At 39.9% G+C, this 24,191-nt stretch overlaps 2 protein-coding genes and 1 long non-coding RNA gene across 3 annotated transcripts in view; 2 read left to right on the top strand and 1 right to left on the bottom strand.

Moving 5' to 3' along the window:
* LOC309479675 (uncharacterized protein) overlaps positions 1-4,475 on the top strand; it is a 62,986-nt gene extending 58,511 nt beyond the window's left edge. The window contains exon 2 of the mRNA XM_082143874.1: positions 4,406-4,475. The gene's annotated coding sequence lies outside the window, so the exon portion shown is untranslated. The remainder of the gene's footprint in view (positions 1-4,405) is intronic.
* Positions 4,476-8,038: 3,563 nt separating this feature from the next.
* The window catches only part of LOC309478999 (uncharacterized protein), a 39,552-nt gene continuing 23,399 nt past the window's right edge, over positions 8,039-24,191 (bottom strand). The window contains exons 17-28 of the mRNA XM_082142845.1: positions 16,262-16,508; positions 16,022-16,184; positions 14,264-14,401; positions 13,773-13,886; positions 13,657-13,693; positions 13,473-13,573; positions 13,139-13,266; positions 12,737-13,002; positions 11,564-11,654; positions 11,192-11,475; positions 10,108-10,576; positions 8,039-8,348 (exon numbers count right to left, since the gene is read on the bottom strand). Of these exons, the coding sequence (XP_081998971.1) occupies positions 10,446-10,576; positions 11,192-11,475; positions 11,564-11,654; positions 12,737-13,002; positions 13,139-13,266; positions 13,473-13,573; positions 13,657-13,693; positions 13,773-13,886; positions 14,264-14,401; positions 16,022-16,184; positions 16,262-16,508 (1,700 nt within the window). The 3' untranslated portion in view covers positions 8,039-8,348; positions 10,108-10,445. The remainder of the gene's footprint in view (positions 8,349-10,107; positions 10,577-11,191; positions 11,476-11,563; positions 11,655-12,736; positions 13,003-13,138; positions 13,267-13,472; positions 13,574-13,656; positions 13,694-13,772; positions 13,887-14,263; positions 14,402-16,021; positions 16,185-16,261; positions 16,509-24,191) is intronic.
* LOC309479736 lies at positions 16,516-24,176 on the top strand. Its single transcript, XR_014199418.1, has 2 exons — positions 16,516-18,985; positions 22,267-24,176. It is a non-coding gene; the product is annotated as an uncharacterized lncRNA (long non-coding RNA).

Genomic DNA, 24,191 nt, shown 5'->3' with positions numbered 1-24,191 from the left:
AACGAAACACATGTAACTGTTTATAGCAACCTAATTTGCACGTAACTTAAGCCGTTGCTCCTAGCACTTTAGATTTGACACATTTTGCCGTTATTGACTTAATTGCCCGAACGAAACAGCATCTGTGAAAATTGATAGATATAAATAGAAGGGCTTTCAGATCACTTCAATAGGACCAGCGGGCAGCATACTAGAGGCACGCAGCTCGCAAGTGGTTTTCTCTAGAATACCTTGTTCTCCTGATTTTTCAGTGCTGTATTTTAGTCAAGGTAAGGCCATCTTCGATTTTCTTGTTCTTTTGTAATTTTAATTTGACATAATCCTGTATTTCAGTTAGACGCATTGGCACTTTAGAGAAATAGCCGCGAACGAAACACATGTAACTGTTTATAGCAACCTAATTTGCACGTAACTTAAGCCGTTGCTCCTAGCACTTTAGATTTGACACATTTTGCCGTTATTGACTTAATTGCCCGAACGAAACAGCATCTGTGAAAATTGATAGATATAAATAGAAGGGCTTTCAGATCACTTCAATAGGACCAGCGGGCAGCATACTAGAGGCACGCAGCTCGCAAGTGGTTTTCTCTAGAATACCTTGTTCTCCTGATTTTTCAGTGCTGTATTTTAGTCAAGGTAAGGCCATCTTCGATTTTCTTGTTCTTTTGTAATTTTAATTTGACATAATCCTGTATTTCAGTTAGACGCATTGGCACTTTAGAGAAATAGCCGCGAACGAAACACATGTAACTGTTTATAGCAACCTAATTTGCACGTAACTTAAGCCGTTGCTCCTAGCACTTTAGATTTGACACATTTTGCCGTTATTGACTTAATTGCCCGAACGAAACAGCATCTGTGAAAATTGATAGATATAAATAGAAGGGCTTTCAGATCACTTCAATAGGACCAGCGGGCAGCATACTAGAGGCACGCAGCTCGCAAGTGGTTTTCTCTAGAATACCTTGTTCTCCTGATTTTTCAGTGCTGTATTTTAGTCAAGGTAAGGCCATCTTCGATTTTCTTGTTCTTTTGTAATTTTAATTTGACATAATCCTGTATTTCAGTTAGACGCATTGGCACTTTAGAGAAATAGCCGCGAACGAAACACATGTAACTGTTTATAGCAACCTAATTTGCACGTAACTTAAGCCGTTGCTCCTAGCACTTTAGATTTGACACATTTTGCCGTTATTGACTTAATTGCCCGAACGAAACAGCATCTGTGAAAATTGATAGATATAAATAGAAGGGCTTTCAGATCACTTCAATAGGACCAGCGGGCAGCATACTAGAGGCACGCAGCTCGCAAGTGGTTTTCTCTAGAATACCTTGTTCTCCTGATTTTTCAGTGCTGTATTTTAGTCAAGGTAAGGCCATCTTCGATTTTCTTGTTCTTTTGTAATTTTAATTTGACATAATCCTGTATTTCAGTTAGACGCATTGGCACTTTAGAGAAATAGCCGCGAACGAAACACATGTAACTGTTTATAGCAACCTAATTTGCACGTAACTTAAGCCGTTGCTCCTAGCACTTTAGATTTGACACATTTTGCCGTTATTGACTTAATTGCCCGAACGAAACAGCATCTGTGAAAATTGATAGATATAAATAGAAGGGCTTTCAGATCACTTCAATAGGACCAGCGGGCAGCATACTAGAGGCACGCAGCTCGCAAGTGGTTTTCTCTAGAATACCTTGTTCTCCTGATTTTTCAGTGCTGTATTTTAGTCAAGGTAAGGCCATCTTCGATTTTCTTGTTCTTTTGTAATTTTAATTTGACATAATCCTGTATTTCAGTTAGACGCATTGGCACTTTAGAGAAATAGCCGCGAACGAAACACATGTAACTGTTTATAGCAACCTAATTTGCACGTAACTTAAGCCGTTGCTCCTAGCACTTTAGATTTGACACATTTTGCCGTTATTGACTTAATTGCCCGAACGAAACAGCTGTACTCACTCAAGCGGTGAGAGCATTATCTGTATATCTGTGTAATTTGCACGCTGCCGCGGAAGCGTCAGCGGAAGCATTCAGCTCTCGTGTTCAGCCTCCTCGTGTGAAGACCGACTCGGGTAAAGACCAGCGACTCTACCTGCGCGACTCCACCGAGCAAGGACACCAGAAAGGCACTTGCGTATCTCCTCTTCCCCTTTTTTTTCTTCCCTCTACTTATCTTATTGTTCACCTTCATCAACATGTGCTTTCAATACATTCCTGTTATCTCTCGGCACCGTCCTTTCATCACGCGCAATAGGCAGCGCAATACTGCCAATCTGCGTCCCATCCTCACATCCTCACATACTCCTCTCTCTCTTTCCGTGGGTCTATGGAATTGTCAGTCAGCAGTCAATAAAGCTGACTTCATTCCAGCCTTTGCATCTCATTCTACTCTTAGTATCTTGGGGCTGACTGAGACCTGGATTCGTCCAGAAGACTCAGCAACCCCTGCTGCTCTCTCTAGCAATTTCTCCTTCTCCCACTCCCCTCGCCAGTCTGGGAGAGGTGGGGGTACAGGGCTTCTCGTTTCTAACAATTGCAAATACTCCACGCTCTCTTCTCTATGCAACAACAACTCATTTGAATATCATGCTATTACACTTACAACCCCCATTAAAATCCATATTGTAGTCATTTATCGCCCCCCAGGTCAGCTGGGTAACTTTGTAGATGAGCTGGATGTGCTGCTGTCCACTTTCCCTGAGGACGGCACCCCACTTCTAGTCTTCGGTGACTTCAACATTCATCTCGAAAAGCCACATGCAACAGACTTCACCTCTCTCCTAGCCTCTTTCGATCTCAAACGACTCATCACCACAGCTACTCACAAATCAGGCAACCAACTGGACCTGGTTTACACACGCAACTGCACCACAGAAAACATCCTGGTGACACCTCTCCACGTTTCAGATCATTTCCTCATTACTTTCAGTCTACAACTCTCTACCCCTGCACCCCCACCCCCACCACCAGTCACTTTCAGACGAAACCTGCGCTCACTTTCCCCCTCCCATCTCTCCTCTGCCGTGTCATCCTCTCTTCCCCCACCCTCACAATTCTCATCTCTGGATGTGAATACCGCAACGGACACCTTATGCTCCACTCTAATCTCTTCTCTAGACATTATCTGCCCTCTCTCCTCCAGGCCAGCACGCACTACTCCCTCTAACCCCTGGTTATCTGAGGTTCTTCGGGAACACCGGACCAAACTCAGGGCAGCGGAGAGGAAATGGCACAAATCAAAAGACGCATCTGACCTGAGTATGTATCAATCCCTCCTCTCCTCCTTTTCTGTTGATGTTCATGCTGCAAAATCTTCATACTTCCACAACAAGATCAACAGCTCCTCCAACACACGATTACTCTTCAAGACATTCAACTCTCTCCTCTGTCCACCTCCACCACCTCCCGCCTCCTCCTTAACTGCTGACGATTTTGCGACCTTCTTCACCAACAAAACAACAGCTATCAGCAGTCAGTTCTCAGCTCCACACACACAGGAACCCAGACCGACCCCTTCCACAGCCAATATCCCTCTGTCCTCCTTTTCTTCGCTAACCGAGGAAGAAGTATCTACACTTCTCCTCTCCAGTCACCCTACCACCTGCCCGCTTGACCCCATCCCCTCACACCTTCTACAAGCCATCTCTCCCACACTTCTACCATCACTCACACACATCATCAACTCATCCCTCCATACTGGCACCTTCCCTACAGCATTCAAGCAGGCTCGGGTTACTCCACTGCTCAAAAAACCAACGCTAAACACATCATTTGTAGACAATTACAGACCTATCTCTCTCCTACCATTCATTGCGAAGACACTTGAAAGAGCTGTCTTCAACCAACTAACATCCTTCTTGTCTCTAAACAACCAGCTGGATGTCAACCAATCTGGCTTCAAGAAAGGACACTCAACTGAGACTGCATTACTGTCAGTCACAGAAGCCCTACGGATCGCAAAAGCTGCTTCCAAATCTTCAGTCCTCATTCTCCTGGATCTGTCTGCTGCCTTCGACACGGTGAATCATCAGATCCTTATGTCCACCCTCTCATCACTGGGCATCACAGGAACTTCACTCCACTGGTTTGAGTCCTATCTCACAGGTAGGTCCTTCAAGGTCGCATGGAGAGGTGAGGTATCCAGAGCACATCAGCTGACCACAGGGGTTCCCCAGGGTTCAGTTCTTGGTCCCCTCCTCTTCTCCATCTACACCACATCACTGGGACACATCATACAGGCACACGGTTTTTCCTACCACTGCTATGCTGATGACACGCAGCTCTTCCTCTCCTTTCAACCAGATGATCCCACAGTAGCTGCACGGGTCTCAAGCTGTCTGGCGGACATCTCCACATGGATGAAGGAACATCACCTGCAGCTCAACCTGGCAAAGACTGAGCTTCTCGTCCTCCCTGCCAATCCGTCTCTACAGCACGACTTCACCATCCAGCTAGAGTCATCATTAATCACCCCATCAAGATCGGTCAGAAATCTTGGAGTAACGTTTGATGACCAGCTGACCTTCACAGATCACATTTCAAAGACAGCTCGATCATGCAGGTTTGCACTGCACAACATCAGGAAAATCAGGCCTTTCCTAACTGAGCATGCAACACAACTTATCGTCCAGGCCCTGGTCATCTCTAGGCTTGACTACTGCAATGCTCTTCTGGCTGGACTTCCAGCATGTGCAACCAAAACCCTACAGATGATTCAGAATGCTGCAGCTCGTCTTATCTTCAACGAGCCCAAGAGGGCCCACGTCACTCCTCTGTTCATCTCTCTGCACTGGCTACCTCTCGCTGCTCGCATCAAGTTCAAGGCACTGACGCTTGCTTACAGAACTATCACAGGCTCAGCTCCCTCCTACTTTCACTCACTCCTACGAGTCTACATCCCTACCAGACACCTACGATCGGTCAACGAGCGACGTCTCGTGGTTCCATCACAGAAAGCCACAAAATCACTTTCCAGAACATTCTCATTCACAGTTCCATGCTGGTGGAACGCTCTCCCCACCCTCATCCGGAATGCAGAATCCCTGACAACATTCAAAAGACAGCTGAAAACCAATCTCTTCCGTGAGCACTTAACCTTATAGAAAAAAAAAAAAAAAAAAAAAAAAGTTTTCCTTTCCCTTTGTAACATCACTTATCAGGCTTATGCTACTCTGAATAATACCTGAACTTCGTACTTTGAGCACTTCTTGCGTTGTTGTTGCTTTTGCCTCTTTATGATGACTCGCTGAATTTTGTCCTAATCTGTAAGTCGCTTTGGAGAAAGGCGTCTGCTAAATGACTAAATGTAAATGTAAATGTAGATGACGAGAAACTGTTAGTTGGATTAACATTATTCAAAATTCCTGTAAAAGGGAAGAGATGGAATTATTACAAGTTTCAATATAATCTAAAATAGTCTGTGGTTGAACCATGATCTGCCCTTCTCAGAAACACATTACAGTTAATGGACAATTAATATTCAGACTTCATTCAAACAGCTTCTTTGGTTGATTATTTTAGTCTTAAGTGTGTTCGGATCTTTTTATGGTTTGCATTGACAACAGTGATCAATCATAGTGGACAGTGAAACATTTTTGTGGAAAGTACATTTAATCTTATGTGAAAGAACACCACCACCAACAACTCACAACCAATCTGTGTGTGTCAAGCAATCTCTCTACAAAACTCACTTCAGATCTTTGTTAGGAGTTAGTGTTCAAAACTGGCAGTGTGCAGATTTCTCTCTTTCTCATCTCAACATACAAGTGAAAAGAGTTCAAGTTAGAAGAAATCAGCTGGTTAAAAATGAGTGAACAGCAGAGTAAGCGCTGTGTCCCTCCATGTTCTCGTCCTATGTCAGAACTGGATACACACAGTTACTGCTTTGTTTGTTTGGGGAAAGAGCATGCTGCCCTTGCATTTGAGCATGGTGATTGTGAGCACAGTGGAATGTTCACAGTTAAAGTGCTTTGCGTTCGCTTGTTTCAATGATTGTGGGGCTCGCGTGTCGATCTGGCTGAGGAGCGAAAGACGGTGCGTCCCTATCGCTCACTCTCTCTCCAGATCGCGATGTCCTTTTGCCTGACTACCGAAGCGTGCCACGGCGCTTCTTCGGCTCGGGCAGAGGACATTGAATCTCGTGAGTTTGCCGCCTCCGAGCGTTCCTCCCATGATAATAAAAGGAGAACTGCTTGGGTCGATCGCTCGTGCAGTAGCCAGATTACTTTGATCACAACAAAAAGAGTCCCATAAAACACTCACAGTCTATAAATAACGATTGTAAATATTTGTGTCTTGTGTCCTCGACATCGACCCATTCTACTATCGCGGGTGCGAGGGCACGCGATTATATGGTGCTGCCTCAGTTTGGAGAGACGCTTGCTGGCTATCTCTCCCCTGGGATCACATTATCAGATGCATTTTCAGCAGGTCAGGCTGGTACTGCGCTGTACACCATAGCTGTGTTACAGGCATACAGTACCAGGCTGATCTTATGAAAGATTTAAACACAGCCTGTCATCCAGACCGTGTTTGCTTGTCTGATTGATTTTGGCTGTGTTTATTGCTGAGGAACTGATATGTATTGTGTGTATATATATATAATATTTTATATTATATAATTATATATATATATGTAATGTATGTATTATATATAATATTGTCTGGCTGTTCTTCTTTAATGGTGACTGAGTGCGTCCTGGACGCATCAGTGAATGGTGAGATATTTTGCTAAATGAAATCTTGTCAGAAGAGTTGCACGATAACTTTTTTTTTTTTTTTTTTTTCGTTTGTATCATCTCCGTGAACTTTTGTGAGGTTTTACGCATGCGCTGTAAGGTGAATGTAGCGTTTCAGGCGTTTTTTCAAAAGTTTCTCATCCACACTGAAACGTTGGAAATTCAAATGCATTAATGTAGATGTAGCCGGACTTCACATGTTTCCCCTCATGGTTTATGCTGAAATTTTATGACTTGCACTGTTCTGAAATTAGCAAGTAAAAATATTGGTATCCTATACCCCTAATTTATCGGATAGTGTCTCTACAGAAAACATTTAACATTTGTTGAAAAAATACTCTTTAAAGAGTTTTTTTGTTGAACTCAAGAATGGTTTATAAATAATATATACACAGGTTTTACCTGATAGAGATGTTGGATTTACAGCTGGAAGAAAAACAGAAATGACCTCAATGAGTTTTTCAGTCGTCACAAGTGCTTTCAGACAATAAATATGTAATATTTACACAGTCTAATTGGATTTGTTGATGTCAAACGGACTTGGAGTTTGGAGTTTTGTGAGCTGGCTGCACAAATACAACATATAAGGCCACTATGTAATGATGTTAACATTTAAATTTTTTAAATCAACATACTTATCTGGCATGAAGCACAACAGACGGTCATCAGCCACAGAAAATTCTGCTTTTGTCGAGACATAATTCCCCAAAATAGCCTGAGAGAGACACAAGAGTTGGATTTTCCTTTTCAACAGATATCAGTAATAAATCTTAAAGTATTTTCTTATTACATTCTTGAGATGAAACATCCACAGTCCAAGAGGAGAGAGAGTTTCATCCGTTCACATATGAAGCCGTATGATTATGATCCGCAGCTCAGAGCCGCTGGAACAGTTCATTGGCAAACATGCAAATCATGTTATTTTGGGCTTTAACTGTAAATATCAGTATTTGTTTATATTCAGGTTTAGTTTATCAAGTCACATTTGCTCACAGAGAACAATTTAAGTACAATTATATTTAATAATAGTAGAAAGAAGATTCCAATGAAAGCATACACTTTATTAGTGGTTATTAGACAATGTTTAGATTACTTTGCTATAGTTAGATTCAGAGTCCCATACATAAAATGTCAAGTTTTAACAGTAAAAAAACGAAATCTTATATGTTGTTTATAAAGTTTTGTGTCTCCTTTCAATAAATGGCACTTGCTGTGATATTTTGTCACTTAATGAATGATATTCACATAGTTACATGTTTGACTGATTTGAATAAATGTTTTTGGAGCCACTGAAAGTCCATCATGATTAATGAGTTTTATTTACACATTGCATTATATTCATTACAATCACATGAGAGGCTCTCAGAGATATATCACATTAAAGCCACATTAAATAATGCCGAAGCCATTCGCTGATTTTGACCGTGTTTGCGTGGCAACATTCTGCTAAGCTGTTTTATCAAATGATCATGCAAATATCTGAGTCCACAGGCGTGTGACTTTAGTTTCATCCTGAAGATGTAAATTTGTTTTCTAAACGAGGTTCAGTAGTTTGTGTCTCTCTGACACGCATATGTTCACACATGGATTATAACACTCGATTAACCTAACCAGTGGCGGTTCTAGACCACAGTAACTGGGGGGGGGGGGCCAGGCAGGGGCCACTTGTGCTTTTAGGGGGCACACCTTTAACATTCATCTTAACCTATTTTCAGTATTATTTCAAGTCATTTTTCACCATGTCATGCATGACTGCAATCTCTAGAAAAAGCTAATAAATTATATTAGCTAAGCTAATAAAACAATTTCAATTCAAATGAATGTTACATTATGTTTAATTGTAGTGTGATATAATGATCAATAATAACACATTTTTAGCATCTAAGCACATCTAGGCACTTTTTTACACCTGGGGTGGGCGATATGGCAATAATATCATATCACAATTTTATAAATTTTTTCAGGAAAATCACGATTTTATCACGATTCTTTTTTCATCTTGGTTTTACTATTTTGCATGTGACTGAGCATTACAGCCAAACTAATGTCCCTATTTTAAAAGCAAAGCCTTATAGGTAACAAAATATAAAATAAAAAAGAATGGCAGACATTTAGGCCAAAGTGGCGAAAATAAAAATCGTTGTCACTATTTTCTTTGTTATTAAAAATTAAGAACAGTCAAGTCAAGTCAAGTTTATTTGTATAGCGCTTTTCACAATACAGATTGTATCAAAGCAGCTTCACAGTATTAAATTAAAATAATACAACAAAGTTTGGTTCAAGAGTAATTTATTGATTGATAAAATTAAATTAAATATCCCCAAAATATCCCCAACTGAGCAAGCCAAAGGCAACAGTTAGCCTTAACTCTGTTAAGGCTTTAACAGAGATACATATTACACATACACAACTTAATATACAAATGAAATAAACAGTGCTTTATTTTTTCATCTATAGGTGTATTTAACAGTAGAATTGAAGAAAGTAATTAAATGAACAAATATGAAAATAAAACAACAGACTTAAAGTTCTCAGTCAAGAGCAGTGAATGATTTCCTCTGTGTGTTTTGTTGTTTTATTAACATTAAAGGGATAGTTCTCCCCCAAAAAAGTCATATTTACTCTCTTAAGTTGTTTTAAACCTGAATAAGTTTCTTTCTTCTGTTGAAAATAAACGTTATTTGAAAGAATGTGAGTAACCAAACAGTTGATGTACCCCTGTGACTTCCATAGTATCTTTTTTTCCTACTATGTATGGAAGTCAATGGGGACCAGCAACTGTTTGGTTTTGGGTGAACTATCTCTTTAAGGACAAGCGGCAGCATGTTTATTATTAGGGCTACTGTCTCTTTAAGAACTGCACGCGACGCGTCTAATATACACGCATATGACAAGCAGATTTTAATTAATTTTCTCTGTTTGCTTTCACTTTAGACATAACCAACTTTTTTTATGTAAACATTGTCTGTATTTGACAGTATTAGCGCAATATAAGACTCAAAAGATAACTTAGTCCAGTAACAGGCTTTTAGTGCATGTGCGCGTCGAGTGTACGCGCTCAGTAAAGCGCATGTTTGAACAGCGCATCAGCAGCGAATGACATGTTTAACCGGCAAGGCTTTAAAGCACATGCAAATAATGAACTTTTATGAACTGCAGTGTCCCGTTCCTCTGCGTTAACATGTGAATATACGTCGTGCTGCAGTGTAGCCTATAGATGAAGGCGCCGCAACTGATAAAATGCGCAGTTGTTTAGTGTGATTTTACGATTCCAAATTTAGGGGGGCCAGAGGGGGGGCCAAGCTTGGTGACACGGGGGCACTGGCCCCCCCGGCCCCCCCCCTAGAACCGCCACTGAACCTAACATCACTGATATTCAGCACAATTCAATCCTCCCACGATAACAGACGGTTTCAGTAACGATCATCACAGATATTTGACATTTATTTTGAGTGATTTCAGTAAAGTTGGCCTTTTTAGGGTCATCATTTAATGTAGATACATAATTTTAAACAGTTCTCACTCATTAAAGATTATAAACATATAACATCATATGAACATTTGTCTTTGGTGAAAATGTTATTAAAATGTTATTATTTAGATTTTGGTTACAATACAGTTTCCCCTTAAACAGCAGCTCAGTTTAAGAAATTAGTCTAAGAAAGTATAAGAGAGAAAGACTTAAACCTTAATTATGCTAATTTTAAATATTTTCCTCAACATTAATTCTGAATTGAACGATGGTTATGCTGCAGCTGGAGCTTTCTGGATCATCAGAGAAATTTCCCGCAACATCATTATGAATGTGGTAGTAATACAGGAAGAGGAAAAACCCTGTAAAAAACAAACACAAAAAATGGTTAGAGAAACATGGTATTTGGTATATGAAGTTTTATTGCATTTATTTCTACAAAACAAAAGGCTGATTTGATAGGAAGATGTTGTGCCAATGTAGTTCATGCAGTGATATTTGTGTATATTTTAAATGACAGACCTATAGGTTTGGTCAATGGCATTTAATCCTGCAAAATAAAACGCTAATAACTTGCTCTTTGTGATTAAGAAGATTGAGTGACTGTAGATAATAGTTTCAGTAGATGAAGGGCCTCTCAAGAGCTAAAGCACAGGGGCTTTCTGAACACGAGTACTGTCTGAATGTTGAATTTACTTAGAATATTAATTCTAAGTCTGTCAGTCTGTCAGTTCCTCAGTCTGAGGAAGGGCCGTAAAGCCCTGAAACGTCACACTTGAAATACATTTTGTGAATGGGAGCTCTTCGGTGTGCGGATCTTTACTTTGTATCTTTGTATTCTATATGAGATCCAGCACCCGTACTTGACTGGGATGTGCGTGATTATACTGCTCTATATATAAAATAAACAATTATGTACGGATAAATAGAAGCATTCTACTAAACCAAATGTAATGATGTATGTGATTGTTTCTCACCCTGAAACGAGTTCAACACAGTAAAGATGTAATATGAGGGAATGAGCATCTCTCCATAACTGAAGAACGCCACAGCCCACGTCAGGCCGAAGAGCAGGAACAAACTCAACACCATCATGAGCTGCTTTCTGAACGTCTTTCTCTTGCCGTCAGCCGCTTTTACGTGTCGGGCTTCTACAAACTTAGTGACGATCATGATGAAGATTCCAGTTGTGAAGATGAAGACTAAAGCATAGTAGCCAATGTTTACTTTGTATTGAATGAAAGGATCTGTAATCCAGCACCTATAATTAGAAGAGAAGAGAACATGTTGATTTAAATTTTAAAAGCTTCATTATTATTTCATGCATTTGTGACATCAGAACAACTTACATTTGTGTGGTTTTTCCAGATGTTGCATTTATAATCACTTCTTTATATCCTCCTAATGAAACAACAGCTACGACTATTGGAGCCGGAAACACTGAAAGCACACGGAGACCAGGGTTATTATAGGTAACTAAAAAATATTATGAAATACTAAAAAAACAATGATGGACACAAATCATTTTGTTGAGTGCTCAGATGCTCTTTAAAGGAACGGATCAAGAAAAGGACAAAAACACTATAAAAGTATCATGAGAGTAGTTCATATGTCTCATGCACAATATATTTTCTTAAAGGATTAGTTCACCTCAAAATGAAAATTTCCTGATAATTTACTCACCCCAATGCCATCCAAGGTGTCCATGTCTTTCTTTCTTCAGTGGAAGTATTTTGAGGAAAACATTTCAGGATTTTTCTCCACACAATGGACTTCAATGGCAACCAGAATATTGAAGTTCAAATCAATGCCGTTTCAAAGGGCTCTGCACGATCCCAGCTGAGGAATGGGGTCTTATCTGGCGAAACGATCGGTCATTTTCTAAAAATAAATAAAAATGTATATACTTTTTAACCACAGTTGTTTGTCTTGTGCTGGTCTGCGACGCGCCACGTATTACGTAATCACGTTGGAAAGGTCACGGAAAAAAAAGAAGAAAATAATAATAATAAATTAAAACAAAGATGTTGGACGATTTTGATGTTGGAAGAGAAAATGAGATGGATTTTTTCGCCCTTCTCTACGTTTTAGTACACAGACAAATAACTTAGAAAGATGACGTGACTCGTGACCTTCCCAACGTGATGACGCAATGCGTGGCGCGTCGCAGACCAGCACAAGACGAACAATTGTGATTAAAAAGTATATACATTTAAAAAATTTTCGAAAATGACCGATCGTTTCGCCAGATAAGACCCCATTCCTCAGCTGGGATCGTGCAGAGCCCTTTGAAACGGCATTGATTTGAACTTCAACATTCTGGTTGTCATTGAAGTCCATTGTGTAGAGAAAAATCCTGAAATGTTTTCCTCAAAAAAAAAAAAAAAAATTCCACTGAAGAAAGAAAGACATGGACATCTTGGATGGCATTGGGGTGAGTAAATTATCAGGAAATTTTCATTTTGAGGTGAACTAATCCTTTAAGTGAGCACTATAACAGGTGTTTTGTTCATAAAACTCACTCCAGCCGAACACAGTGATCTTCCTCATGTAGTTTGTGATGGTGACGTTCTGTCTGATGAGCCATAAGTACATATGAAGAGCTTGAATGAAGAACCAGGTGAATGTAGTCAGCATGGAGTAATGCATGAGCAGCGCTATGAAGACACACGCAGCCTTGTCTCCTGTGTTGGCGACGCTCTCGTTTGACAAAAAGGATAAATTCAGGAGAAACAAAGCCACAAACATGTTTATCAAGATCTTCGTGGCCTGGTTTGATTTGGCTTTCCTGTTCCAATATAAAAAATAACCTGTATTTCTAACATGCATTTATGCATTTAGCAGACGATTTAATCCAAAAGAGGAGCAAAAGCGAATGTTAAAAAAATCGAAAGTAACTGTATGTTATATTTAAGAGACTATACCGTAACAGGAAATGCATGAAAAGAGCGCCGGCCTGAAAAAACATGGAGATGCCACAGCCGATAGAAGAGATGAAGCTCAATGATTCCACATACGGCGCTGTGATGTTTGCATTTACATCTGGAGGAGACTGAGAAAACAACAGAAACACACAGATGATGATTTTTAAAAACCTATTGTTGCTTGTAAGCAAGAATCAGATCTTTAAAATTTAAATGCATTTATCTGTTAAATTTCTTTATTGAACTTGTACAAGCTCACTAGCATATAGTGGACTAAAAGACTCTGATATTGATTTCATGAGGTCTTTAAATGAAACTCTGAGAAGCTTCTCACCATCAGCACTGCAAAGAACGTCAGATGTGAACACGAGCACTTTATCGTGTTATTGTTGATTTTTTCTGTCTTACAGCCGGACGTCGTCCATGTAAGATTTCCTTCAAAGAAAAGAGAGAGAGGAATGAAATATATCAAATAAATGCTTTTGGGAACTGATCAATACAGCCATAAATAAATGTACCTTTGCCATCCCAAGAACTGCAGGACGCCTCACCGACCTGTAAGAAAATTTTTATTTCGCTTTCACAGTGTCTGGTCATTATATAAAAAAAAGTTTCACAACAAAACCTTTATTACCAGATCTTTCTGTGTAAAGAACATTTCTATGTTGTTGGTAAGGTCGGAGATATTGGCCTTCATTGTTATTCCATAAACCTCATTGTTCAAAACATTGTAATTTTTAGTTTCATCCTAAATAAGAAATAGAGCAAATAAAATATAAACATGTATGAACACAATAGATCAAGAAACATTTGTTAAAAGAAAAGTTCAGCCAAAAATGTCTCTTATGCTGTTATATTTTCACTAGAACACAATTTAGAATTTTTATCTCTTTTCAAACAACAATTCAAAAATTGCACACAAACAAAAACTCCATAGAAGCATTATAACAATAGTGAACATGACAGTGTACTAATATCCAGCTCTTCGGAAGTCAAGAGATTTGTGTCATGATGGAGCAGAGATGAGTGACAATTTATTTGGTGAATTATCCCATAAACTTTCCTCAAAAAACATGGACAAACATGTTAAAACACGGAATTTAGATTTTTTAAAATTGTGAGTACCTTTCCCATGTTTTTGAACCGCAGAACTCCAAGTAACGCACATCCATGGTTTTCCAGTCGTGATTTATTAAAGGCCTCGCTGGGAATCTTTAAAGACCAGGGAATGTCTGTCTTCAGTTCACTTTGACAATCAGCAACCTGTAAAAAAAAAAATTAGGTAACACTTTATTTTACAGTGTCCTTGTTACATATGTTACATGTACCTACCATAGTAATAACAGTAAATTATGCATAATTACATGCAACTAACCCTCAACCAAACCCTAATCCTACCCTAACCCTATAGTAAGTACATGTATTTGCTTAATGTTACTCAGTACTTAAATATATAATTACACTGCAACAATGACACCTTAAAATAAAGTGTAACCAAGAATTATAAAAATAAGGAATTGTAAGACTTGATAAATTAGAAAATGCCGGGCAGTCTGGTTGAGGAACGACCACTCCCCGAGAAGACAAAGGACCTTTCTGGAAATTAACATTTGAACTCTCTCTTGTGAAGTTAGCATCACCATTTGAGACGCAAGTCTCACCTCAGAATACATCTCTTTCCCTCTTCCCCCACTCCCTCTCTCTCATGCTGAGATCACCTGAAATTCACCCAAAAATCTATATGGTTTAAATGTGAATGATTATTATACAGTTTTATACATGTTTGGTATAATTTGAAATGTCTCAGTGTGACTGGTACAAATGTCTCATTCCCAAAGAAGTAAACCAAAAGGTAAATACAGTTTTTAAGAGTTAGGGATAACCCTAGAGGCTCAGGGCGATTCTGTAACTCAGATCGGCCTATAATGTTAAAGGATCTCAAAGACTTCAGCATTATGTATTTTTCAAAATGTTGGGTTTCACCTACATCTTTTACTCTTTATCTCTGAGCATTTGGTGTTATTGTATTGATTATCTTTGAACTGATTATGAAATTGGCATGATACATTTACCTGACATAATAAATTGTTACATTTGATTATTCTGACTTGCCCTGAAATTGTTTTCCCAAGTAGATTAAACGGATTCGTATGTTACCTCAAATATGCGTCAGATTAGTGACAACAAATATTTGGCACTAATTCAAGTGTACTTGGTTTTGCAAAGACAAGAAGGGAATTTCTGTTTAGAGCAGCAAATGCTGTTTGACCAACCTAAATTTGGGTGTGTCTTACCTCTGTTTTAATTTAATGTTACTTTATAAGTGTACGTTAGAAATCACGGCATGGCCAATCCAAAGCTATTATAAGAGAAGTAAAGTTGGTCAACTTATTTCTTTAGTAGTGGCCATACCTCTACTGAAGTAAACGTTTAAGTTAAATTCAAGTGTATGAAATTCCATAGGGGCTATATGGTATAAGCGTGAATGTGACCATCTCAGGTATAGCCAATTACCTCTGTTTAGTGATCGAAGCTGGCGAGTTTGTGATCGTGAGACCCGCGTAAAACAGAAGGCTTGAGGACCTCAAAAGCGACATAGTTTCCTAGTCTGATTGGGTCAAATATAATTAAAGAGTTAAAAAGAATAATCAAACATTTGCTCACTTTTAATGATGCTCAGATATCATTAAAACCTTTTTCATTTATGAAGTCAGATGAAATAACGAGGTAATACATGAGAAAATGTATTTCAATTAATCTTGTTGTGTTGCGTAAAAGACAGTAACAAGCAGAGACCTTCACCCGTCTTAGCGGAAACCCCCATTTGGACCGATAAACGGGCTTACAGAATCATACCATGTTTTATTGTTTCTCAAGTCTTACTTTTATCCTGTTCGGATATGAAGAGTAACATATGTCTCTGGTTTCTGTGTTCTCATCTTGTATGTGAAGAAGACCAAAAATATCCCGTGTCACAATGTCTGCATTGCTTATATTTTTGTGTTCCATTTCTTCCATCTTAGACTCCAGAATGTCCAAGGCGTCTCTGCAAAATTGAATAATCACTCTTTATTCTGTGATAAGATTTTTAATTTTACAAAACACTGGTAACCACACACTTACGATGCTTTTGAGGGATTAATAAATCCATCCTTGTCTTTTAGAACATCTGTAGTTAGATTGTAAGTTATCTTGGGTGTTGTGAAACTGGTTGTTGGATTGTTAGTTGTCTCGTATGGTGTGAAACTGGTAGCTGGCTTGTTAATGGTTTTGTATGACATTGATGTTAAAGTTGATCTTTCATCAACACAGATGACACTCATCCATTCACTCCCATTAAAATTCAGAACATATGTACATCCTTCATTCCCTTAAATACAAAGTAATATATAAGAGATGGATTTTAATGATATAGGCTATCTGTGCTTTTGGATCTCAAATATTAAAGTGATTAGGCTAAATATATTGTGTTGTTTATCTATAAACCTATACATGTATTCTAATTTAAGCATGCATATTCATCACAGTTGACATAGGCCCTTTCAAGGGAACTAGCGCTGCGTCGAAAACACTGCGGGAGCGCCCCTGCTTGATTGCATCGTGAAGCACATATGGAATCAGTCCAATAACGGAACTTTCCTGAAATGTTGTTCGCTCGCCATTAAAATATATATATATATTTTTTATATATATATATAGATGAAAAATCCCGCCTTGCAACGTCTTATGACAGACAAAAAACACCAGGGACACAGATTCACACACAGAGCGCTTGCTGAAGACACAGAAGCTGACATTGATTTGTCTCTCGCATGGAGGGACCTGCACTAAGGAGACGGCCAAGTCAGTGAGCCGTTCTATGGCAGCCCTGGTGGCCACGGAGAGGCATCTCTGCTTGAACCTCGCAGGAATGAAGGAGAATGAGAAAAGCTTCAACTCTGGACGCCCGCTCTGTCTGCGGCGTTCCAGAAATTCCTGCCTCACCGAGCTTATGTCTCGGGGGCTGCTGGGTGGGAAAGCAGCCCCAGCCGTCATCCAGCTCCTCACATAAGTGCAACAAAACAGAACAAAACAGTTGCGTCTCGCGCTCAAACCACAAAAAGACTGGACGGCGGTGCAACTCTCTCAGGCTAAGTCCTCGAAGGGCAAGGCAGATCTGAGGACCGTTATTGTGTCTAAGAGGGCTTCATCTAAGAAGTCCAGGCTGCACCAGCGCCAGGCTTCTGAGGGTGCACCCCTCTGGGGAAAGACTGATTCCACCTCATACGGTGCCTGTCTCCCCTCAGTGCCCTCAGGGGGCCGTTCTGCCAACCCTGCCTTCATGCCGGGACACAGAGGTACCCAGCGAGCGTTTACCTGAGGTTCGCTCGCTTACTCCTTCCGAGGATGGTTCTAGAGCGCCGCTTCAGGTTGCTTGCTGTTCAAGATACACCAGAGGCCAGTCTCGAGAGACTGGTACACTTAGTAGATTTTCTGGCAGAGTGGATACGTCTACCAAATATAGCTCACTGGGTCCTGTAGATGATTGAAAAAGGCTATACCATTCAGTTCAGGTCTCGCCCACCATGGTTCAGCGTGGTCCTACCCACAGTGGTGGGCCCTGAGCAGGCTCTGTTTATGAAACCAAAAGTAAAAGCTCTTCTGTAAGAAGAGTCCAATTTTTGTGTCCAATTTTAGATCTGGACCTGTTTCTCAAATTCAAAATGCTTACTCTGAAGCAAATCGTGTCACAGATCAGGTACAAGTACTGGTTTGTCACTATAGATCTAAATCCTTCCACAACACAGGAAGTTCCTGAGGTTTGCTTTCTGGGGTGAAGTGTACCAAAATCGAGTTCACCTCGCACTTTCATAAAGTGTTTGGATGCTGCTATGGCTCCACTGGGAGTCCAGGGCATCCGTATACTAAACTATATAGACAATTGGTTGATTCTAGCTCAATCTGAGCATCTGGCGGTTCGACATTAAGATGTTGTTCTTGCCCACATGAGAAAGTTGGGGTTGAGGTTGAATGCCAAGAAGAGTGTGCTTTCTCCACAGAGGACCATTATTCTGGGCATGGTTTGGAACCCAAAAAACCTTGGTTTCTTTTCCGAGGGCCTTTGTTGGGAGCTCCTTGTTGTCGCGTCACGCTAACGACCGATGCATCCCTCACGGTTTGGGGGGTGATCATGAGTGGTTGCTCAGCTCGAGGCCTGTGGTGGGACCATCATCTCTCATGGCACATAAACTGCCGGGAAATGCTGGCCGTGTTTAAAGCTTTGAAATACTTCCTCCCAGACCTGAGGGGCCAACATTGCTTGTTCGTACCGACAAACCATCAGGCGTGTGCGGTCGTGCCCCTTATTCAAGCTGGCTCACCAGAACCTCCTATGGGCCCAAGGGAAACTGCTCTCTCTGAGGGCAGCATATATTTAAAATCAGGGAGCATTTAAATCAGTGAGCAGACATCCTGTTGAGGCAGGGGCCGAGGCCTGGGGAATAGAGACTCTTATGAAAGAACTTGATGTAGATCTGTTCTCATCCCAAGAGACGGCACACTGTCCACTTTGGTTCTCCCTCACTCAGCCAGCCCCTCTTGGGCTGGACGCTATGGTACAAATGTGGCCGAGGCTACGTCTGTACGTTTTTCTTCCGATCGCTCTGCTCCCAGAGAGTTCTGGAGAGAGTTCACCGGGACGGTGCCCGTCTTCTGTTAGTAGCCCCGTTCTGGCCTGACAGAGTATGGTTCTCGGACCTAGTGTCTCTCCTCGATGGCTCTCCTCTGGAGATTCCTTCTCTCTCAGGCGAGCGGGTTGATCCTTCACCCCCGGCCAGAATTGTGGATACTGTGGGCTTAGCAGGGTTCGTACGGTCATGAAAAACCTGGAAAAGTCATGGATTTTTTAAATGGCAATTTCCAGGCCTGGAAAAGTTTTGGAAAATGAATAAACTCATAAAGTTTTGGAAAAGTCATGGAAATTTGTTTTTCAAAATATCTGTGTACTTGAATTTGTTTAATTAATAAAATTGGGGAAACAAATTGCAATACTTTTTTCGTTTTACTGTGCGTTCACACCGGACGCGAATAGCGCGTCATATTCGCGCCTGACGTGTCTAGAAATTTACGCGCGTCAGAGGCGAAATGACGCGTTTCCATTAACTAAAAGCGCTGAAACGGACATGAAAGGGGACCCATTTCTTTTGGCCCATCTAGTTTTAGTCGCTGTCCTCAGTGCCGCAGAAAAGCGCTGCACTGAGGACAGCGACTAAGTAGCCACACCTGTGTGGCTCTTGTGTTGCTGTCATCAGCTCAGTGCTTCAAATTAAAATAAGCTGCTTTGCATTTTCATATAGCTTCGTATGTGCCTTTCCATTACAGATTTGAGCAAAACTTTTTTTTTCTTCTAAATATCGATAAATAACTATTGCAAAAGGATGGCGTTTCCATTAACCGACTAAAACTTTTTTTTTTTTTTTTGCGATCAGTCATTCCAAAAATCATGGCAACGGAGGACGTTAGTAGGTTTATATCTCACCCACCGCCCTACAAATTATTATTATTAATGTCTTATCCAAGTATTAATGTCAGGGAAAGACCCTTATGCGAACGGCACATAGGCTATATGCTAAGTTTCTTCATGTTTCTCCCTTGATTGTGGCATTTCTTTGAGAGTAGGCTATCCCTGTATTGTTTCTTTTATGAATTTAATAAGGAACCCTGCAGTGGTGTAGTCTAGTTTTTTGTAGTGAGTATACTCTAATACCCCCCCCGCACGCCGCATACTCACCCATCCCAGAGCGTCACCCCATAAGCACCACCACACTCACTAATATGCATACTATGCATCGACATGTAATTGAGAGCATTATGAAATACTAAGTGTTATCAACATGTTAATTTATTATAAGCAACACAAGACTTTAACAGCCAATGACATTTACCGCTGGGGAGGCTGGACTGATTTTCTACTGTTTAGTGTTAATCACCATCTAACTCAGTCAGTTAAGAGCTACCTTTAGCCTTAGATGTTAAATGAATAATGGTCCCTGAAGCACAGGTTTTATCAGCTGACAATTTTCACCAAAATTTTTTTTTAAACATTATAGGCACAAATACAAATTTAATTTTAGAAATGGTGTTTTTGAAAAAAAAAAAAGTGTTATTTTAAAATACATTTTACTGTGCAATTTCTTTCTAATTAATTTGAGTTAGACCGAACTTTTATTTTGGTGGGTTGTAGACATTTGAGTTTCTGTGTGTTTTAATAAACTAATATTATTATTATTATTATTATTATTATTATTATTAGGCCTGAAGTATACTCTACTGTGCAATAGTAATATATTTCTGTTAATTAATTTCTTCAAGTTATACCGATCTTTTATTTTGACAGGTTGTCGTAAAGACATAACAGTTTCTGTGTGTATATGAAACGAATGAATGACGATAGTTTTATCAAATGAAATGGTGAAATTCTCGTCAAGTGACTCTCATAGCAGCTCTGCGATGAAATGCACATGTGTAGCTGTAGCCTACATCATTCATGTCTCAATACAGTGAAACGCTGAAAACACCACGAGCGTGAGTCACCCGTGCTTCTGTGTCTGTCTGTGTGTGTGTGTGTGTAGTGGAGCACACATTGAGCGCTCATTCCCAGAGACGCGTAGAACAATTGCAGTCTCTTTTAGCTTTAATATTCATAGACACTAGTCCATATCGATATTGATTCATTGTACAGCCCTACTTTTGATTTATTCATTCAAAAATTGCCAAAATCCGTGACGTTCTGCCCTATAGCAAGTTCCATTTGTGACTGGATTCCGCGATTCGATCCGTCGCTTCGCAAACACAGACGGGGGGAATTTATGAATGAAAGTGAAAGTTCTGACACAAAACGAAGTTGTTACGTATCCTCACGCTTTTTTAAGTGGGTATACGCAAATCCTTGGCCTTTTCTAGTGGGTCTACGGCGTATACCTGCGTATCACGTAGACTACACCACTGGAACCCTGGCTTTCATGTATTCTTTCTGTCCAAAAGGTCCGTGTTCTTTTGTGTCCACTCGTTTTTCCTTTAACCCCCAAATGAAAAACGAAAAATGAAGGGTTGTTGTAAGTAGGCTATTTTTAAAACGCAAAGTTGAACGCCAACATTTAAATTTGAACTGTAGGCTACACCAAATGCTGTGCGAAAAAGAAAAAAATATCGACAAATTTTCTGATTTTTGTTTATGACTTTTTGCCTCTTTGTTAAACATTTAAAATATATATGATTTTTTTCTTTGAAAAAATTTATTTGGTCTTTTATTTTCCGTGTTCACATTTATGAGGAAAAAACAATGTTACGTGACCGTTCTCCATTACGGTAATGAGTCCTCTGAGAGCGGCACTAAAAGACTTTAAAACTTACACAGAGACCTCAAACAGAAAGCACAAAGCCTTCCTAAACGAATTTCGTTTTGTATTAATTGTATCTTGATTTTAAAATGTTTCATTAACCAATTGCTTAATAGCCTAAATAAAAAGTAAATAGCAGAAAATAGATAATCACGACACAGAGGCGCCGGAGTGAACTGGATCATCCATGAACCGAAACTCAGCGTAAAAGGTAGCCTACTCGCCTCACAGACCTAAACAAAACTGAAATAAGTCTATATCTATTATCTACAGAAATATCTACTTTTAAACAGAACAATTCAAAACAAAATAAAACGATGTAGCCTAATCCGTATGAAATCTCTCCGGCGTGTTCACTACTAAGAAGATCGCGAGTCAGTCAACTTCGTCTTTGCAGTCGAAACAGAAAATACTTGTTTATTAATAAACAATTAAAATTGAGAGAGAGAGAGAATATAAGATTAGTTTGACTAATTTTGAGGACTTCTAATGATCTGTTAACAATCTCGTTTTTTTTTTTTTTTTTTTTATGGCGTTTATCGCATTTTGGAAAAGAGCTCTTCAAGCACATTTAGATTTTTCATCCGCTACTAACGTTACCCGCCCACAAGGAGTTAATTAACATGTATACACAGATGTTTTATGGAAAACTATGTCATGAATATTTACCTTTAAGTCATGGAAAAGTCTTGGAAAAGTCATGGAAATTTAATGGTAAAAATGTGTACGAACCCTGGCTTAGCCTCAGAGGGGTCCCAGCTCATAAGTTCAGATCTCTCATTTGAGGTTTTTGAGACCATCCTCCACTCCACGAGGAAACTCTATGCCTTGAAGTGGAGACTATTGACCCAGTTAACTGCCCAGTGGGTGAAGTGCTGGAGTTCCTGCAGGAGCGTTTCTCCCGAGGGTTTTCCCCCTCCACACTAAAGGTGTACGTTGCTCTCAAAAGAATCTGAGACATTCAATCCCTTTCGTATCTCATCTCCCTCATGCCTGGAATTTCCGCCTGCTATGGTAAAGTCTTTTCTTCACCCTAGACCAGGTTATGTTCCTAAGGTTCCTACTAATATTGTAAGACCTATAGCTCTGCAGGCCTTCTGTCCTCCTCCCTTAGATGTCAGACCAAGAGAAACTAAATCTGCTCTGCCCAGTTAGGGTCCTAGATGCTTATGTCCACAGAGCTGCCCTGTGGAGGAAATCTAAACAGTAGTTCATTTGCTTTTGGTCACCCAGAAAGTGGTGCCCAGCATCTAAGCAGAGGTTGAGCAAGTGGGTGGCGAGGCTATCTCACTTGCTTATGAGTCGGCCGGTCAGCCTTCCACTTTGATTGTGCGGGCCCACTCTACTAGGAGTATGGTTGCTTCCAAAGCATTACTGTCAGAAGTTTCTCTCCTAGATGTTTGTGATGCAGCAGGCTGGTCCTCACCGCACACATTTGTGAGGTTCTACGACCTTGACCTCAGCTCCACTCCAGGGGCGCAGGTGCTTTTGTCTGAATGTGTGCACTGACTTCACACAGGCAGACACTTGCTCTTATGACTGCATGGGTAATTTGTTCCTGCAAATTCCCTTGAAAGGGAATGTCTCCGTTACGTATGTAACCTTAGTTCCCTGAAGAGGGAACAAGACGCTGCATCACCCTGCCATACTCCTGGCATGCCCATGATCGACTTTGCTTCAGCCTATCAGAAGCTTACATAGTTGGTTCAGGTAGCTTAAGTTGTGGAGATCATACATTCTAATTTATTTTAATTCTAATTTAACAAAACATAATTCAATTCTAATATAACATCTTGACGGTTACTGGTTAATGACGGGCGTCGGTTAGGGAAAAAACTAAATGAACATTACTAACGTTTGTTTGACCAAGTATAGTGTAAATGCAGATATCGGATAAAGGGTCCCCTAAAAGAAGATGCAAGCTGGTCGTCAAGAAAATCGGATATAGAAACCAGAAATGCCTGAGCTGTAATAAGTAGAACGCGGAAGTCATTGTGCAAGTAATCCATTATGCGATGTACACCTCTCTCAAACTCTGAATATGAATATGATTGTGGAAAGTAAATGTGTTTGTGTATGCATCCAATTGTTCTACTTTATATACTGTTCAAGGAGATCTGGTGTACTTCCAACAACAGATACCTAATATAATATGATAACAAATACTAGTTTGCAGTATTAAGCAGCTTAACAGGCTGTTTTTGTACAGCTAAAAAAACTGGAGGCAGATGACGCAAATCTTGCGTGAAAAATATGGTGGTTAGTTTAGCTGTTTAGCTTAAAAATCTGAGACAAAGAGCAGTGGCATGAAAAAATACAAGTGATATGAAACTATCTGGTCTAGTTGTCATAGTTGTTACAATTTTCAGCTCGCCTTGTCTTGAATCTTTGGTGAAAACTTGCCTTAAAATAACCTCTCTGACTGCCCCAATTAAGAAACGCTGCTTTAACAATGTAATCTTATATTGAAGTGTTCGGTATTTAAGCTGCACATTCATCAATGCAACCTTCGTTCTTCCCTTTCTTAATTACTGTAAGGAGCACAAAAATAAAAAGAAGGCAAGCAAGCACAGGCTCATTCCCATAGTGGCCTGTTACACCTGTCCTTTTAAATAACCAACTGTTCTGCCATAATTAAACAAACTAAAATTAAAGACAAAATAATGTGGATAAAA

This window comes from Leuciscus leuciscus (assembly GCF_965113295.1).
Source record: "Leuciscus leuciscus genome assembly, chromosome: 17".
Lineage (NCBI taxonomy): Eukaryota > Metazoa > Chordata > Actinopteri > Cypriniformes > Leuciscidae > Leuciscus > Leuciscus leuciscus.
This window is presented reverse-complemented; position numbering and strand designations above follow the sequence as displayed.